This window comes from Tenrec ecaudatus, chromosome 4 (assembly GCF_050624435.1).
Source record: "Tenrec ecaudatus isolate mTenEca1 chromosome 4, mTenEca1.hap1, whole genome shotgun sequence".
NCBI classification, from domain to species: domain Eukaryota; kingdom Metazoa; phylum Chordata; class Mammalia; order Afrosoricida; family Tenrecidae; genus Tenrec; species Tenrec ecaudatus.
Genome location: NC_134533.1, coordinates 99,157,035 through 99,177,234, shown reverse-complemented (window position 1 = coordinate 99,177,234; position 20,200 = coordinate 99,157,035). Strand labels below are relative to the sequence as shown.

The 20,200-nt window shown below is 42.9% G+C and overlaps 1 protein-coding gene across 12 annotated transcripts in view; it reads right to left on the bottom strand.

Moving 5' to 3' along the window:
• Window positions 1-11,418: 11,418 nt before the first annotated feature.
• The window catches only part of YAP1 (Yes1 associated transcriptional regulator), a 122,569-nt gene continuing 113,787 nt past the window's right edge, over window positions 11,419-20,200 (bottom strand). For all 12 annotated transcript variants that reach the window (XM_075546511.1, XM_075546503.1, XM_075546512.1 and 9 more), the window contains 3 exons: window positions 18,188-18,318; window positions 15,007-15,119; window positions 11,419-13,578 (listed from right to left, as the gene is read on the bottom strand). In XM_075546511.1, the coding sequence (XP_075402626.1) occupies window positions 13,340-13,578; window positions 15,007-15,119; window positions 18,188-18,318 (483 nt within the window). In that variant the 3' untranslated portion in view covers window positions 11,419-13,339. The remainder of the gene's footprint in view (window positions 13,579-15,006; window positions 15,120-18,187; window positions 18,319-20,200) is intronic.

Genomic DNA, 20,200 nt, shown 5'->3' with positions numbered 1-20,200 from the left:
CATCTTGCTTGGATTCACAATCAAGATGCATTGAATCAACAGTTACGAGGTCTAACAATCTATTTCATTGGGTAAATCTGGTGCACGAGACCCCTTAAAGTGTCAAAAAAGGATGTTACTTTGAGGACTAAGGTAAACCGGACTCTAGTATTTTCAATGCCTCATATACATGGGAAAGTTGGGCGTCAAATAAGGAAGACTGAAGAAGAATCAATGCATTTGAGTGTGGTGTTGGAGAATAATATTGAAAGGACTGTGGACTGCCAAAAAGACAAAGAAATCTGTCTTGGAAGGATAGCTATGATGCTCCTTAGGGGCAATGATGGAAAGACTTCATCTCACATATTTTGGACATGTTTTCAAGAGAGACCAGCCCCTGGAGAAGGACACCATGCTTGCTGAAGTAGAAGGGCAGTGAAAAAGGGGAAGAGTCCTGACACGGTGGCTCCACCAATGAGTTCAAGTGTAAGAATGGTGAAGATGGTGTAGGAGAGGGCAATGTTTCATTCTGTTGAGTTTCAGTCAACGCAATTGCACCTAACATCATCATCATCATCATGATCTTTGTAGCCACACACTCCCTTCATTGCTGCCCCTGACCATTGATCTGGTCTGTATCCCCAGAGGTTTGCCTTCTCCATCATGTCAGACATCAGGTGATCCTTTTAGTGTGGATTCCTTCACTCACTATGATGCCCTTGAGTCCATGCAAGTTGTTACCAGTAATTTTATTGCTGAGGATGTGATAAAGTTTATTGTGCCAACCTGGCCGATAAACACATGTGGGGTTAATTGAAGGGCAGAGGGATAAATGGTTCGGTGAGCCTCGTCTTTCTAGTTCTCAGGTCTCTTGCTTTCTGATAGACCAGCGTGCAGCTGCCTTAGCCAGTTCCCTGCTTCAGCTGGCAAGGCTTACTTCCTGCAAGACATCCCTGAGGAGAAGCCACATGGACCTACCCCGATGCAGTCCTGGGTGCTGGAGCACCTGTGTGGAGACCCCTGCCAGCGCTGAGATGCTTACACGTTCACTGATTCGGCTTTCCTCCTGCAGTCGGTGTCATAGTGTGTTTTGTGAGATGGAGGACTTCATTGTGAATTGACATATAAGCTGTTAGATTTGTGGGCTTGGTTAGCACTGGGTTGGATGTTTTCTTGATGTGCACTTACCCTTTATATAAAACTATCTTATACATATGGGCTTCTGTGGATTTGTTTCTCTAATGTACCCAGACTAACACGGTATGCTTATGTATTTATCCCTTCTAGGATATCTGGATTGTTTTCAGATTTTTAACAATTATGAACAGTGTTTGTGTGGATCTAAGTTTCCCTTTCTTTAGGGTAAATATCTAGAAGCAGATAGGCTGCGTCATATGGCTAAGCAGCGGCTGGATTTTTTTTTTTTTGATTTTTTTTTTAAGAGCCAAACTTTTCTCATGTTTCTATGTTCATACATATACCTTTCCCAGTGCTCATTATACTTTACATCACTTACTTCAGGTCTCTTCCCCCTAAATTTTAAGTTCCTTAATGTGAGGGTTATGCTGTTTCCCAGCCTAGCCCAGAACCGGGCATGTGCTCAAATAATACTTAATATGAAAACTGCATAGCAGAGCCGAGGCTGAGCCAATGATTTCCTCACACTTGAGTTTTGGTTTCTTTTTCTTCTATTTTCTCTAAGGAATATTTTGCTATTTTTAAATGATTATTGTACTTAAAGATGGTTATCAAATGATTTGTCTTCAGGTTTATAAATTCTGTCTTCTATTGTTCAGTTCTGCTTTGCTTTTTAAAGTAAAATTATTTTTAAAATAATTTATGATTAACTGGGAGCTAATACCTAGATCATATCATGCCATAGTTAAGTCATGATTTCAGTTTTCTTTGTATTTGGTCCCCAAACAAGCCCATAACCATTGGCCTTCTGAGTAGCTGTTTACTGTGGCCACACAAGTGAAGATTTTCCATTTTATTTGCCTCAATTTCACAAGTCAAGGATCTACTCAGACACCATTTTCTCATTGTTTTTTCTCTGTATGATAAGTTGCACACAATAATGTCTATCCTGCAGTACTGTAGCCACTACATCAGCAGACAGAGCTGATGTGTTATTGGGGAAATTAATTTAATTTCCTTTGAAATCATCACCTGCTCTTTCATTTGCCAGAGAATTCAAAACAAGTGATCTCTATTAGCATGGAAACCAGGCGCCCCAGCGCTCACCATATCTGGAAATGTGTGTACAGAGGTCTATATGCTATTCCCCACACACGTGTGTCCAGCCCTTTTGTTACTCTTAAAGTTCCAACTTAATTTCATACACTCTGATGCAACAGCCTGTGTTGTAAATCAATTTTGATAATACCATCCTCTTGCTTAAAAAGCCTTTCGAAGGCCTCCATTGCTAATATTAAAAAATTTCACCCTGATATTCAAGTCATAAGCAGCTGGCAGTGGCAAATAGGCCTAATTCTGGACCCAGTCTGTCTGGATCAACAACTCAGGGACAAGAGACGTCCATGCTGGCTGTCTAATCTGCAACTGCACAGTATCGTTTATAGGGTGGCTGTGAGGTTGTCACGGTGTCTGGTCCAAGGCGAACTCTCAAAACTATTATCATCTGGGCCTGGTCTGTCTAGAACGTCAACTTCCTAAGGGTTGGAATTTTATCTTTGTTCATTATTATATTCCCAAAAACGTACAATGGGGCAGATGACTCAAATATTTTTAAGCAAACACCCGTAATATGTTGACAGTCCAGTGAGGCTGAAATACTTCTCATTCCCCACGTTTTCTCCCCTTGTGCTTGCAACATCCTTTCTGCTGGTGAAACCATTGAGTGTTTTCTAAGTCCGAGTCATGGCAACTTAGCAACTTTCTCAATCAACACCCATCGGGTTATTACAAATTCTGTGATCACTGGGACATTGAACACGAGAGAAGTTGACTATCGTGACCGGGATGGATGGTGTCAGAGGACTCAAATGGAAGGCCTCAGAAGAATGCTCCTGGAGCAGGTGTGCAGTTGGATTCACTCTCCTACTGGTGAAAACGGAGGTGGTCCCTCCTGGCCCAACACCACTTCTCCCGCCCCATCTTACTGCGGTAGCGGTTCCCCTGCTTTGCCTATGGCACAGGGCACAGTTGCAGCTGACTTCTCCATGGACAGGAAAGCTACGAGTAGGAAAGCTCAGAAATTGAAATAATAATAATAATTTTAAAAAAGACAGCTTAAGCTTCAGTGAAGATGGTAAACTTCACAGAGAAAAGAAGTCCCACTTCTGGGCTACACAGTCTCCACTTCTCTCAGTCACCTCTCAGCCACCAACAGGGAGTGTGCACCTAGAGGGAGGAGGCACATAGCTGGCAGAACCACCTACATTTTAGAGGGTTTGCAAAGGTCAGATAGGGCAATACGTGGAAGTGTTTAGACCAATGGTTCTCAACCTGTGGGTCGTGACCCCTTTGGGGGTTTAACAACCCTTTCACAGGGCCACCCGATTCGTAACAGTAGCAAAATGACAGTTATGAAGCAGCAACGAAAGGGATTTTATGGTTGGGGGGGTCACCACAACATGAGGAACTGTGTTAAAAGGTCGCGGCCTTAGGAAAGTTGAGAACCACTGGTTTAAATAGCTATTCATTAATATTGAAGAAAATCACCTATTTTCAAATGGGGAGGAATACTATTGGCATGAATTCAATGAGTGAGGCTGAGATTCACAAGGGCCCTTGGTAAACCCACCTCGTTTGAAGGTCTATTCTGAATGACTCAGTAATAAACAAGATAGCACCAAGAAAGGCCATGCTCCCATTAAAAGCAACACTGCCGTTAAAGAATTTTTAATGGTTTACCAGTTGCTGGGTCAACTTCCGAACTCGGCACAAGCTCGGGCACTGCGGGGAGGAGGAGCTGACTCCATGGCGTCCAACAACTTCGAAGATGTGGTCTTTTTGACCAGTCTTTCAGGCTGATGGCCTACGTTTCACTTTCCCCCAGGGAGGATCAAGTGACGCGGCCACCAACTCCTGTAGGAATAAAGCATCCATGGCAGAAGGCGTTGCCATACCCAACAGGATACACCAGTGAAACCATGCGAAAAGGTGTGTTCAGTCTTTGGGACTTTTGCCTTGTTCCTGTGGTAGGTTTTGTGTCACTTTGGCTAGGTCAGGAGTCTCAGTGGTCTCGAATGTAAAGCCTAGTAATTGCTCATGATGGGACTTAACATGTAATCAAATTCATAATAGGATCTGGTATGCGTAACCTGCTTTAAGATCTGTCCTAAAATCAGGGTAGAATATAACCCTTACTCAAGTAACAGCCCTAATAAGCTTCCTTGGGCAGTGGCCTACTTCCTACGTCGAGGTGCTGTGGAAAAGCCAGCTTGCATTTTGCTGGGTCTGGAACCTGCATCTGGCTCCCCAACCTTTAGTTCTCTGGACCTGAAGCACTGGCTTGCCAAATTGCCTGCCAATCCCAGGACAGGCCATAACAAGCCTGTCATTTGATCTGCTGGGCTCAGATTCACATCTGACCTACTGACCTTGGAGTTATCGGCCTCTGCAGCCACCAATCTATGGGGATGCAGACAAGACTTGTTCACTTCTACAATTATGTGACTTATTTTCTTGACATAAATTTCTCTTTATTGATATGCCCCAACACACAAATATACAAGTGTCCTTGGTTTTATTTCTCTAGAGCAACTAGCCTAATATAATGACTTTGGGAGACTCGCAGGCACTTGATCAATAGTTCATTTTTAGTTCAAACATGAGTTAAACTTCCTAAGCAATATCCCAAACCTGGCTAGGGGTTTTACATTTGTTAAGATCAATGATGTATCCCCCAAAGAGCAGCTCTGGGCTGATTTACACACATTCCATAGTGATGCATCAGTAGTTCTTGGACTGGACAGCACCTTGCCTCATGCTGGTCTGCATATCCCACTGCATGTGACAGAATGATGTTACTATTCCCACAAAAAGTTCTCAAAATACGGAGGAGTCATATATTGTTAATCAGACAAGCTAAAGTCTCGGTTATCAGTCTGCCCAGGCATTGGGCTTCACACATTTGAGATAATCTGACTGTCGCTTGGACCTTGCTGACCTACTGCCAATGAGCTGCCTCTGTTGAACCCTGGCTGCAAAGAGGATTTGAAAGGAGGTGCTTACACAGAAGTTGCTGCCAGGTTCACTTGAGGAGCTAGTCTTCAGCCAAGTTTTCCAATCCATCAATCTTTCGGTTGGCTTCTAGTTGGCTTCAGTAGCTCATGGAGATAAGACTAAAATGTAGCAATGCTTTATTCTTAGATTCTACCACACAATCCACAGAGTGTGAACATTAATTTCTCTTTATGTGGGTTAAAGAAGTTTTCTCTAAACACCACTGACTTGATTCTTAGTTACCCTAGAGAAGTCAGAATGGCCCCTGAGTTTCCAAGGCTGTAGCTCTTCACAGGAGTAGAAGGCCATCTTTCTTCAGAGGAGTGGCTGGTGGTTTCAAACTGCTGACCTTGGTTAGCAGTCCCATGCAGAACCCTCATGCCCCAAGGGCTCCTGGGCTTGATGCCATTTTAATCCAGTGAAAACCTACTATAACTCAGCCACTTATTTGTAATTGAACCAATTCCTTAAAAGGAATGGATGTATGCCTTCTAATGCTTAAATTCATAAATTATTTCATATATTTTTATGAAGGTTATGGAAACTACACTATATCATTGTGAAATATACATGGGACGAGACATGAATATAAGGAGATGAAAATCCTAAGAAACTTTTTATTTGCAATGTAGTTACTTAATATGGGTCATAATCCATTTTGTAGTGACTTGTAAATTCTAGTTTCTATGCCTGTGGTTGTAATCTCATTTTGGAGTTCTGTTATTGTAACAGACAAGATTAAGATGGGAGATATTGCATCTTCACCTTCGTAGAGGTGGTGAATCAAGTCATCAGGCTTGGTTTTCTTGGGGATCTGGTCTATAGAGAGGCAGCCACCACAAAGCTTTCCCCTTTTGTGAGCTTCCCTCCCTGGCTGAGCATGGCTCTAAGGCCTGCTTTGACTTTCAGACATACATGGCTTCTGATCTTGACCCTGTATTTGTCTTGCTTTTCCTTGAGCTCCGTTTCTTAGGACTTGCGGTTTGATCTTTCACCTGACCTGATTTCACCAGCTCCTGCGAGGAGAGAGATGAGGCGGTGGCTCCAGGCAGATATGCAAACTTCAGGGTTTTTCACATAATGACACCCGCTAATCCCTTCGGCTTTTGTGAGTTGTGTGACTGTGTGAACCGCTGCAGAGGATTGCGGCACCCCAGGAGGTGCAGTGGTTCACTTCAAGGGAAGGAACAGCCAAGGAAAGTGGACATTCAAGACACGTTTAATCTTCACCTCTTTGGGGGTAGCCTGCTTTTAATCCCTGGAAAAGTTACCACATGTAAAATGCCAAATCACCAAGGCTCTGAAAATATCACAAAGGGATCCTTTTAGCTTAGTTCTCTGTTCATTCCTCGAAGTTCCTTTTACTAAGAAACAAACCATGTCCACTCAAGAGTCCTAAAACCAAGACTCAATTTCAGAGAGTTACAGTAACTTATTCCTTCACTTTGTAATTGTTGTTCCAGGTTTTCGAGTAGATGTTTAGAAAGACTGCAAATAGACTCTTAGCTCAGAGTTCTCCAAATACAGCTTTCCATAGCACATAGATATGTGTTTAACTGGTCGTGACAGCTTAGAAGCCTCTCCGCTTGGGAGATATTTTTACTTGCTAAACTACAACAGATTTAAATGTTCAAAATCATCCTGTTGGTTTGATTGTGAAATGGTTTTCATTGCCACCATTAAGGCTAGTTTATGGCTAGGGCATTATCTAATACTTATAAAGGCTCTTTTTATATCAAGATCGCGAAAAAATTCCATGTAGGATGCTGAGAATTGTATTGTTTCATGTCACAGAATTCGCATCTGCTTTTTTAACTTTTTAAAATTGGGAGCTACTATCATTCCATAATGCAATCACATCATCTGATTTCTCATTCAATAAAATTTTCATCCAATGACTTGCATCAAGAGTTGGTGACCCAGCTTTCCCCCAGATCCTGGATGCTTCCTCCCCCCAACTACCATGATCCGAATTCTACCTTGCAGGCCTGGATAGGACAGAGGCTGTACACTGGTACATATGAGGGCTGGAGGTACAGGGAATCCAGGGTGGATGATACCTTCAGGACCAAGGGTGTGAGGGACGATGCTGGGAGAGTGGAGGGTGAGTGGGTTGGAAAGGGGGAACTGATTACTAGGATCCACATGTGACCTCTTCCCTGGGAGAGGGACAGCAGAGAAGGGGGGAAGGGAGACTCTGGATAGGGCAAGATATGACAAAATAACGATGTATAAATTACCAAGGGCATATGTGGGAGGGGGGAAAGGGGAGGGAAGGGGAAAAAAAAGAGGAAAAAGAAAAAAAAAAGAGTTGGTGACCTCTTAACTACTATGCTTCCTAACTCGTGGGAACACTATTCCATTCCCTCCAGACGCGATTCCTAATTCCAATGCATTGGTTCGCTGAAGCTCTCAGAGCAAACGGAAGGTGGGTACATCTGGCTGCGCAGGCCCCGAGTGCAGGTGCATCACACTGCTGTTGCTGTTGGGTACCACCAAGGCCAGTGCCAACCAGAGGAGCAGCACTCGTGTAGTCACCGAAGACCATCTGTAGGAAGTCGATCGCCATGTCTTTCCCCCACAAAGCTGCTGGGTGGTCTGGACTGTGAACCGTGAACTTGGCGACTACTAAACCCTGACCAGCAGGCTCCTTGGACTTACACTGCCAAACGTCAATGAATACAATATGAATGTGCACTGTCTCTTAGATCAATCCTGTGTGCCCAGATACAGGCTGTCTTGAGGAAAGGTGTACAAACACTATATATTGAAGTAGATGATGGAAAAATCAATGTTGCACTACACCTATCCATATGAAGACTGGGGAAGGGCTCATTGTTTTGCTACATGTATTTATCACAATTTTTAAAAATCATACAGGCATTAAGTATGGGAAACTGGCAAATCCTTTAGGCTCATACTTAAGGGATCTGGGAGGCCAAGAGTCTGAAGATGAATCCTGATCACATCCTCCTAATTAAGGTGTTCTCCACACTGTCCCTAATAACACGTTTTAAGGTTGTGCTTACAAACACATGGTCGCTCACTATACTCTTGAAGGGTGAAGGCTTTTTTTCTTAAAGCTTATTTGCCATCAAAAGCAGAACATCCCTTCTGATAAGAATCACAGATTGCTTCCATGGAGAAGAGCTCAGGGACACTTAAGGTCAAGCCAGCCAGAACTGACCAAGGCTGAGCTTCCATCTTAACTCTAGACACCGCCCATCTTGTTAGGTGTACCTGCCTGTCACGTGTATGCCTCTACAGCATCCACCCCCTTCCTGTTAGCATGTGAATGACATGGCTTGCATGCCCCAAGCTGATGAGCCTGCAGGGGAACACATTAGCTTTCGCTCTTGATGCTGCCATCGGAAGAGGGGAGCCATGTCTGTTGTTTCTTTAATTTATCCTTCAATTACGCAACTGCCCTTTGGACCCATTCGGTTGTGGAAGCTGGTCCCCCACAGGTACGTAAAAAATGTTTTGCTAGAATGTCAGTTCATACATATACAAGTTCATGTCAAACTCTCTGTAATCAGTGGATGACTACACACAAACTCCCTACTGAAGTCTCATTTTGGAGGGGGGCAGGGAATCAAAAACAAGGTCCAATAAAAAAAGGGGAAATCTGGCTAGGCCTGTTAAATTCAATGCAGAAGAGGTGTGAGTTCGGTGGTTTTTCTGGAAATGATCTTTTTCTTTTAATTTTGAAAGTGTGTGTGGGAGGGTGGGGGTGTTCCCACGGGGCAATTTGACAGATTTTCTCCAAGGATACGAAACGATCAGAGAAGCTTTAAGAAAAGGGAAACTGCATTGGTGAGAAAGGTCGGGAATTTCCCCATCACACTAATGTGCCCATATGTTCTAAACGCAGCCAGGGCCGCCCTCCTCCAAGGGTCTGGTTGAAAATCCCAATGCCATCTTCCCCACAACCCTCATCTGGCCCCTGCAGACTGGTTTTCGTTTCTCAAACGCAGAGAACATTCAAGAGGAACGTGATCTGAGTCTCCGGGACGCCGACGCTGCTGATGTGCCTCGGTATGAAACAAAGAGCAGATTCTCACGGACACACAGCCTTCAGAAGTACATAGACTTCCACGGAGGCTGTCAAGAAACAGCTTCACAATTTGAAATTTTCGGTCAAGTTTTCCGTGACTTTACACCAGTCATTTTTCTCCTCACACAGCAAAATATGGTGAGCTTTCAGATGGAGGTATCAATAAATGAAGACTTTATGAATACACTAAGCCCAGGTCCTAAAACTTAGATTTTTGAACATTCTTATTCATAAAAATGATGTGGTAATTTTCACTAACATCCATGTTATTTATGTTTTAAGACCACATCAGAAAATACTTTGGAGAAATAAAACCGGAGGTTACTGGGGAATGCAGTGTCACATTCTTCTCTGCTTTTCCTGTGCCAAGGACATTTGAAAGGTACAATTCTTAAACTCCGCAACTGATGGGGTGGATGGGTCAACGGCAGATGTAGAAAGAAAGTTCAGGGATCATACCTGGATTCACAAAACAAATGCTGTGCCCAATCCAAAGAAGTAAGACTAACCTTAACTTATCTACCATTTATTACTGACGTCACCTTTCATTTTTTTATTAGTACTTTTCTACTGGAAGACCATTAGGAAGCAAAAAAAAAAACCAACCCAAACAACCCCCAAACAAAAAGCACTTTAAATACGATCAACTGTTAAAAAACAACCAAGAAGAGTTTAAAGAATATATTTGAACCACATAAACAAAAAGGTATTACATAAGAAAAATTAATGTAACAATTTATGTAAGTACCTAACATATGAGCATGCTCTTACATCTAAGACAAAAAAGGTAACATTGGTAATATATATATGTATGTATATATATATATATATTTGACAAGTGTGCATTAAAGAATTCTCTAATATAAAACATTTAAAATGTGGAGAGAGAATACTTTTCAAGATACAGAAAATCATTAAGACAGGCACCCCCACAATTCATATAAAAACATGCTTGCAAAGATAAAATTTATCGGGCACTCACTGTCAGCTGTGCAGAAGCTACGAAAACGTTAACCACTGGAAAGCGTCTCTCATTGTTGCACTGTCTGAGTTCCAACACTGACTGCTATAAATTCTGCATTACATAATGACTAGCAATCTTCAGTGTTTCTGCCACGGTTCCATAGAGAATGCATCTACTAATTTGAATGCTTAAAATAGCAATGTTATTTATATATATAAAAGGCACTATAATAATTCAAAGTTATTACAACACATGGTGCTTTGAGAGATCTGAAACTCCAAATCGACCAAAAGTAGATCTAAGAAACTAACTGAAAAGAACACAAATATAAAAAGCTGATAAATTTAAAGATTATAAAACTGGTTTATTGTAAAAGCAATTCAAGAATACCCAGTCGAAGTCTTATCCCCACACTACCCAATACAACCAAGAAGCAGTTACACTTTTACATTAGAAACAAGGACATACAATAACAAACACCGCCTCAAGGTGGTGGTTCAAACTCACAAAGAGCAGGGACCTGGAGTCCGGGGCTTCCCTTCAGGTAGAGGGGATGCTAAGATCAAAGCTCTGTGTCACGGACCACAGTGCTGTGACAACATTGAGGTATAACTGGGCAATTTAGGAGGAGGGGAAATGAAGGTATGCATACTCTCGTTCTGCGGATAAACTGAAGGGATTGAAATTTTAGCAACAGCTGCCATTAAGGACAGCAAGATCTGAGACAAAAAATCTTTATTGACGAGAAAGAAGCTTATACTCTTATCAAGGTTCCACTACATCTTCACAACCCCCTACCTTCCCACCCTCCCCATATCTAAAACTATTCTGCTGATATAAAAGATGCAATCTTAATCTGTAGCTTAATAGCAAATTGTAGGCACTCCTTCCAAGTAGCTTTGATCTTCCGCACATGAAAACAACATGCTGCACCATCCACAGATTCAACAATGCAGTCTGTGTAGAATGTCACCGCTCTCAAAATCCATCCTTCTGCACAGTGCACACGTCCCTCTACACTTCAAGCAAGATCTGATCTCTCTGATGCTCTCTTAATCAGAGTCTTAGAGTCAATTATTACGAAGATCAACCTAGAAATCATTATATACACACAGTGATTGCATTTGTCGAGAACTGAAAGTATTTAATGTAAAACTTTTAAATCTTAACTTCCACAATCCTCTAAATCCAAGGGTCAACATACTTAGGTTCTTTTTTTTTTTGGGGGGGGGGGTGTTTTGTTTTTTTAATTTGGCAAAATTTTTTTAAATCTTCCCAAGCAGAGGCTTTTCATAGCAGCTTTGGCCAGGAAGGAGATTTTATGTCTGTGATAAACCCTTGAAAATAAAGGTTTATCCTAGAAACATTGAAAGACCCTTAATCATACAGGTGTTAGCTGGTGCCACTATAATTCACAACCAACTATTACCTTATAGCTTATACTGAAGAGTTGATTCATGCTCATTTTGTTCCTTTAAAAATACTCTTTGGAAACCATTATTACTCCTGTAGACTCATACTCTAGTTATATCTCTTCCTGTAAAAATAAAGGTATAATCAAAATTATCTCTATTTCTTAGCTAAATTCAACTACCAATATACATTTTATTAATCTGATCACTTCCAGCTAATTCATGACCATACAGTATTCTGCGTGGCATCCAGGGACAATTCTCAGCATAGAGAAGCAGAGTCAGTCTCCCAAGAAAAGAACAACGCTGTAGTCAGTGTTAAAGACTTCAAGCTAGTCTTTAACGTGCTCGTTACAAATAAGGACTACAGCGCTAGATTCACTTTCAAAACTACGTGAAGGTCAACTTCCAAAGCCAAAGGAAGGTAACCAACCACAGAGATTCTTTCTGCCATGTACATTGAGCCTACTCGGTTATTTCCCGTCAAGACTTAGAATTAGTCCCAGGGAGTAACAACAAGGAAAGGCATTTTTTTTTGGCTCTGTTCAAATTCTCCAGACACTATTTCTTGGATGCCCAGAGGGCCTGGCGCATCCAGCTCTAGGCCCTCTCCGTACTAACAGCCTTCTCTGGAACACTAAACTACCTCAAACACCTGCACTCTGCCCCAACCAGATTTTAAACTATCTGTGGAAATATAGACTACTAGTCATGTATTCAAAATGCATACATTCAAAGCTATTGTTTTACAGTAAGTTGAAAATCCTAAGGAAAAAAAAGATATAAAGATATATTCTGCTATTACACTATCATAAACATTATAAGCGTGTGTGGTTATATAGAGCAGATAATCAAGATTTAAATAAAATGGTAAAAAACAAAACAAAATAAAAACAAAAAATAAGAAAATGTAGATTTCATCAAAAAGAACTATAATAATCTTCCCAAGCTACAACTATAAACAGATTCACTAATAAGGTAATTCGCCCAGGTTCTGACAAAACCAACCAACCAAAACAAAATAATAAAACAAAACACAAGACCTATACTAGAGTACGTGGCAATAATTAATGTATTTCTATGGGAAAATGTTTCATGCCTTATGAGCTCCTAAAATCAAATCAGTCACTAAGTGACTAATGATAGCACTAGGAGGAAAAAGAAAAACAAAAAAACACTGAAAGTAAAACAGTCTTTAGCCTTGGTTTCAGCTATCTCTTCAAATCAACACTAAGTCCATAATATCAGATACAACATTTTTGGCTTGTCAGACCAGAAAGTCATGTTTTTCCACTAACCAAAGGCAGCTGAAGCAACATTTGCTTGAACAAACTAGATGCTGTGACATGAAGCATTTGACTTCCCAGTCTGAGTTATTTAGTTAAAATGATCATTGAACATCCAACTGGGCAAAAGGATTGGTGCCCATCATCCAAATAGGCTCACTTTCCCCAGCCCCCAAATGAACAGTAGTTATAATAGCAAAAGAAACAAAACAAGACAAAAAAAGGGGGGGTGTTGATTCTTTAGAGCCAACTGTGAGAGGTCAGCAATATATTAACAGCAGCAATGGGCAAGGAAGAGCAAAATAGTAGATGAATGAATCTTGCTGGACATTGTTCATCTTTTTCAGTGTGAGCCAGAAGATTACAACTGCCTTATTTGGAAATTTCAGGTACGTTATGTCTCATCTCCTTAGATCCTTCACAGATGCAGAATTCAGTCTACCTGAGGGCTCTATAACCATGTAAGAAAACTTTCTTTATCTAGCTTGGTGGCAGCCAAAACGGATTCCATGTCATTCAGGATGTCAGAACTCAGAGCTTCCTGCAGACTTGGCATCAACTCTTCTCCCTCTATGTTCATTCCATCTCCTTCCAGTGTTCCAAGGTCCACATTTGTCCCAGGAATGGCTTCAAGGTAGTCTGGGAAACGGTTCTGCTGTGAGGGCAGGGTGCTTTGGTTGATAGTATCACCTAATTAGGAGAGAGAGGTAATGAGGCAATTTTTGGAGGAGAACACAGGAAGTGCATATCACATGAGCATAGAAAGAGAGAGAGAGAGAACTCCTGACATCCTAAATTGATGACCAGAGTTTGAGTCAAACAATCCAGAGATAAAAGAAAACACAATCTCAGTTTTGCGTCTGCATTTGTTCAAAGATGTGGCCAATGGCTTCATTGCTTATGACTACGTGCAACAGAGGGCCGTGAAAAGCAAATTCATTCCAATGATTATACGTACCCCAAAGTGCAAGAACAAGTACACCGCACAGTAGCAAGCCCTGTGCCACGACAGCAAGATTAAACGTAAACATAAATCACACAGGCCAGGGGTTCAAATCCACTAGCCACTCCATGAGAGGAGGAGGAGGCGGTCTGCTTCCATGAAGACATACAGCCTCCGAAAGCCTTCACAGCAGTTCCATTACGTGCCAAAGGATCGTTCTGGGTTGGAATCGGCTGAATGGCAGTGGGTTTAGTTTTGCTTTTCCCTCAGGTATACTTTTGGGAAAGACTAAAATATAAAAAATTATTTTCCACTCAAGGGATTACATTCACAATAAAACATGTCTCCCAGAAATTTGTGATTAAGTAAATTCTCACAGCTTGGCTTCCAGGTTTCCCAAACGTACCTGGCCCAGCGAGGCACAGGACAACATTAACATTCTAGAGAAATACAATGGCGACACTTTCAGAAAAGCTAACACAGACACCAAGTGCGGACAGAATCTGGAGAAAGGTGAGAGGGGAGCAGGGTAGGTTGGTAAGAGAGGGATTTGAAGTGGCTCCTCAGGATGATTATGACTTAGATAAGCAAAGGGAAAGCTCGAAGCCAAGAGCTGGACTGAGCTCAGGCACGAAACACTTGCTAAACAATTCGAGAAGAGGAGCCGACAAGTTAAAGAACTAGCTAGTTCGAGAATGGCTTCTTCCCGGGTCAATTTGGGCACTCCACAGAGCTATAAAGGCAGGGTCACCAGGTAAGCCAAATAGGAAATAGCTCCTCCATGCCTGTGAGGCAGGTTATTTCTTGGCACCTCCCCCATCACCCATCCTCTCCCACCATAAAGACTTATGCGGGAACAAAAGCTTTCACAGAAGATAGGAGCGGGCAGGGAATCACATACAGAACTCTCTCCAAAACAAAGAGGCTCACCAACTGCTAAGCAACTGACTCCTATCATCAACACCGGCCCTGGAAATACAGCCAAGGATATTTATGACGTGGAAAATTGAGAAAAGACTTTAATTATAAACCACTACACAGAGACCATGCTCCATCTGAACCGAAGTTGTAGGATGTTCTTCTGAATAGTACTGGGGAGCTATGGCTCATGCTGGTGGCTGGGTGGTGATTGCTGACAGCAGGTCTGGTTACTGACAGGAATAAGGAACACCAACCTGTGTCCATTTCATCAACGCTGTTCAGGAAGTCATCTGGAGTCCGGGGAACACTGTAGCTGCTCATGCTGAGTCCGCTGTCGGTGCTCTCATCACGAGAGTGGTAGGTGCCACTGCAAAGAACAAGATACAAATAGACTTAGGGGGGTTGGAAAAAGAACAATCCATTCAAGGTAACACAACTGTCTGATTTAGAGCAAGCTCTTTCCCCTGCAACATCTGAGACAAACCCCCTTCTTGTAAGCACACACGGCCCATGGGCAACAAGGTGCAAAAGACGTGAGTCCAAACTGAAGCTGGCAGCTTCCGGTCTGGCCACGGTGGGTGGGTGGGTGGGTGGGGAAGGGTGAATACCACAGCAGCGGACAGACATTGATTGGCACAGGTAGTCTCTGGCTTCAAGGTCTCAATTTCCCAGGTGTCAGTAACAGAAATAGAGAAGTCAAAATGCAAGCTCCACGTGGGAGGTGAGACAGGCCTGCACTAGACTTGCGTTCAATTCCTCGCTCTGGTAAGGGGACACCCTCCCCCACATAGGGCAACTCAAAATAAAAAGCCAGAATTCCTTTTGGACTGAGCCAAGAGATGAGTCACTGACGATAAGATAAGACTCCTGGCTTTTCGTTGGGGTGGGGAAGGCGGGCTCAAACATCTCACCATCTTAAGATAGGCACCTTGTAGCTCAAGTTAAAGGAGAGTTACAAACTAAACTGACAAAGGCACACCCCTGGAGTGTGTATGAGCCAAGACAAATTTTTACTTTAGGCTAAATGAACAGTTCCCCAGATTTATACACAGGTATGAGAAATAAGCATCATTAGAATATCACACTTGTAAAGAGAACGCTTTTCCTGAGCTGAGAGCACGTAGACAGCAGCTGGCATGGGCTGTAAAAGCCTGTGATCTACTAATGTTAACATTACGGAAACGTTTGGAACCAAGCAATTGTTATTGTTAATGGTATCTGAAGACAAACACGAACTTTTTAGCTTCCCCTGAACCGGACATTTAAGCAACTGTAAACTGACACTAAACAATTTACAAGAAAGTGAAAAAAAAATTAAAACAAGCTTTAACAATTGCTCAGTACTCATCATTTCTTCCCTAAGTGACGCAAATCATTTGCCTCATCTCTTCTCACATCATTTTTTCTAAACAACCACTAGTTTTGCTCTAATGGGCTGGTGGGGTCAGATTCAAAAGGCTCCCACAGACCCAAGAAAACACAAACCTGCCTCTGAGGCCAGGTGCACACAGTGTGCGGTGTCTGAGAAGGCCTTGGGACATGGCTGGTTTCTATTCGGCCAGCCCTGACCTGGACTAAGGGCCTGGTCCTACTCACCCCACCCATGCTCCCTGCTAAGCTGAGCCAGATGTCAGACACAGAACAAAAGCAGACGCCTTGAGTTGGGCAGAGTTCACACCAAGCACAGGGGAAGCACTTGAGCGCCTCTGATGACAGGGTTTACCGGGCCACTTTCCTGACCAGAACAGCTCCCTGCAGAACGCCGCTGTCTCCTGCAGCCCTCACTCTCTGATAAACACTCCAGGAGCCTCCGCTAGGCCTCCACGCCACACGCCCAGAACGACCTCTGAGGACACAGCGGCGAAGAGTAGTACCAACAGGCTGATTAGCTCCCACCCTGTAATCTTTCCAGGAAACAGGCCCTTCGAGGGGGGCCACTTCTCGTCTTAGTTTTAAGGACCAACCTCCAACAAGTAACTGTTGGAAGGATATGCAACCTGGCCCATTTTTCTAACGAGGGTCCTTTCACGCCTGGATTTTAAGATATACCATCAGTGACGGCATTACCTGGATCCCACCGAACCAGAACCAAGATTTTCCTGGTGAGAAAACTTCTGTGCTATTACAACCTTTCCTAATAAACCTCAGCTTAATTGTGCTCAGGCCTGATTCCAAGACACACATTATCAGGCGGAACTTTACCGCATACAAACATACATGCAGTGGAAAATGCTTTCAAAGCCAGGCCTCTCAACAAGGCCATCCGAACTAATCTTAAGACCGGGCAAATTATGTGAGAGTCTCTTACAGTACATGTTCTTTACAAGGATAAGCAAGTTTGTTCGTTCTTAGAATCTTACAGACCTCACTTCAACTGGGGAGAGCCGAAATGTCGTAGAATAAAATTCATTGCTATCAAGTTGATTTGACTCTTAGCAATCCTATAGGACAGGGTTAAACTGGCCTGTGGGTTTCTGAGGCGACAGATCTTCAAAGCCGCAGAAAGCCTCATCGTTCTAGCCTGGAGCAGAAGTGGGTCTCCACAACTGGCCTCCTGGTTAGCGACCTCACAGGAAGTGAGCTACGCCACCAGAGCCTCTACTGAGCAGACTAACTGCCTGCATCACTCATCCAAAACACTGGAAAACATTGTTGAGTGTGTTTACAACTGGTTGAAAAAGCAAAGCACCAAACCTAGCAAAGCACCCCCCCCAAGCCTTTTGCAATCTAGAAGAATGAAATCAATCTACCCAAATCATAATTTTAAATGGTTTCTAGGTAAAGAATACGACCTGTTTCAGCTTGTACTTTTCAACATAGCCATATATATATATAGTATATGTATGTATATATAAAACATTTTTGCAGTCTGCCTAAAACGCCAATTTTTGTGGGAATCCACTCAAAAGCATCCTTAAGCTATGCTATTTTCAAATACTATCATCAATCTTAATGTGTTTCTTGAAAAAATGCCACCTTACACTTTGTCTCCTGGAAGCACAGCTCATAAGAACAGACAGCCTGGTTGCTTACAATGTTGCTTAGCGAAAGCTCTCCAGCTGAACACCTCTGTGGAAAATTCCTCCCAATGATCTTTACAATGCTGTCCTAAGTCGGTTTTGGATGCAGTTCATTTGCTTTCAGAGAGAGGCGTTCACATGTTCCTTCATGATTCTGTCATTTTAAGTAACTGTTAGTCAACAGAAGGGCAGAGGCACGCAAGCTGGGACTCTGAATGAGTATTCCCAGGGCAAGTCTCGACAGCTCACTTCCTCCCAGGAGACGCTTTGACTCCTCAGCGTTCCGTGCACTCCCCATTCAGGAGAGATTCATTTACAGCAAGGGTGTTGTGCCCACACGGGTGTTCCAAACAACCTAGTACACGTACTCCGCGCGATGATCTCCGGCCCACAGCGTGGCCGTGCTCTCACCCACCTGTTCAGAAAGGGGTCTGAACTATTGGTCGTCATTGTTCTCAGCTCCTGAGACATCCCTGGAGAAGAGACTGGATTTTGAGTCCCGCCATCCTGCTCCAATGTTGGTAACTGGCTCCGGAGGGCTAATTCCTAGGAAAAAGAACAAACACGAGCAAACAGAATCAATGCACTGGTTTGATGAATGCACATTAAGGCAACTGTGCACATACTTGTATAGACTTGAAGAACCAACATCCGTTTTATAGTAAAAATGTACCCAAGTCAGATATAAAGTTCTGGGATGTGCAAAGGACTAAAGATGGGATTACAAAGATTTAAAGTTTATCTAGCCTTATTAAACCAGACACATACATGCTTTAAAATTTACCGTATACACTCGAGTATAAGCCAACCCGAGAATCAGCCAAGGCACCTAATTTTACCACCACAAAAACGGCATTAAAAATGTGCTGAAAAAATGCAGCTTAGGGCAATGAATGTACAGATGTGTTTTACACAATTGATGTATGCATGGATTGTGATAAGAGTTGTATCAGCCCCTAATAAAACGATTAAGAAACACGCAGTTTATACATGAGTATATATGGTAGTTTCCTTACTCTTCCTTGTAGGGGAATTCTTCTCACAGTATATTTTTACTCACCAGCCCTCCAATGGTTGTTTTGGGTGCTCAGAATCAAAGCAGTGTAGTGTAGGACTAGTAACATTTGTAGATTTAACAGAACCAACCACCCACGCATCCCGCTTGACCTTGTCATCAAGCATATTTCTTTGACTTCATACATGCTCTACTCTCACAGCAGGGAGAGGGGATCAATCCATCCACATCTCTCGATCACTTCCCTCTCTCAATCTCAAATCCCTTTGGGGGGTCCTCCAAACTTTCTCACCGGGACTCCTCATGGAAGCGTGAATACAGGCCACACCTGACAGCTCGTCTCAACAGGCTTCCATCCCGGGCCTGGAGCTTGGCTTGCCAGCACCTCCAGGCCAGGGCCGTCCTCCTCTCCTTCCACTTTCTTGCTGTGCCTTGAGAGGCACCATTTCGTCAGGAAGGTCCCTGCCTTCCCCGCAGCCTTCCTCCACCACAGCTGTGCGTCGAGACAAACTCCTGGCCTCCTCCACCCTATCTATCACCACTGGGTCCTGAGGCGGGGGCTCTGTACTGCCACTTCCAGCCTATGAGTTCTCTTCCATGCCTCTGTGCTCATGCCTCCTCCTTTTACAGGCACTCCCTGGATTACAAACCCATTCTGTTCCTAAGCCAGTCTCTTGATGGAATTTTATGTATTGAACATCAGTGAACTAAATGTCTTGTCTGTAGAGTATATCTTTCTGTGCATTAAAAAAAATTAAAGAAGCACTTACAGACACACTACTTCTAACATAATAATGTAGCAAGAATAATGCTTTGGTGTATGTTACAAAGCCTATTAGTTATTACCTACCATTGTCTGGACTTCAGATTTTTATTTTTAAAATCATTTTTACTGGGGACTCGTACAACTCTTATCACAAGCACATTTGTTGCCACCATCATTCTCAAGACATTTTCTTCCTACTTTAGCCCTTGGTACCATTTCCCCTTCCCTCACCCTTGATAATTTATAAATTATTAATTTTCATGTCTTACACTGGTCTGATGTCTCCCTTCACCCATTTTTCTGTTGTCCGTTCCCAAGGGAGGGGGTTATATGTATGTAGATCATTGTGATCAGGTCTCCCTTCCTCCCCCTTACCCTCCTGGGACCTCAGATTTTAATGCAAAAATAGGCTTTCCAATAAATAGTTGTGCAGAGCCTGGGGACAGCTAGTACCATCCTTAAAATCTGATTTTCTAACCCAGAGGGGGGAAAAACCCAGCTCGCTTGCAGTGAGTGGATTCTTATTCACAGCCCCCCTATAGGGCACATGGGCACTGCCCCATGGGTATCTGAGGCTGTAAACCTTGATGGGGGTAGGAATTCTTGTCATTAACCCAAGGAGCTACCGGGGGGGGGGGGGGGTTTGA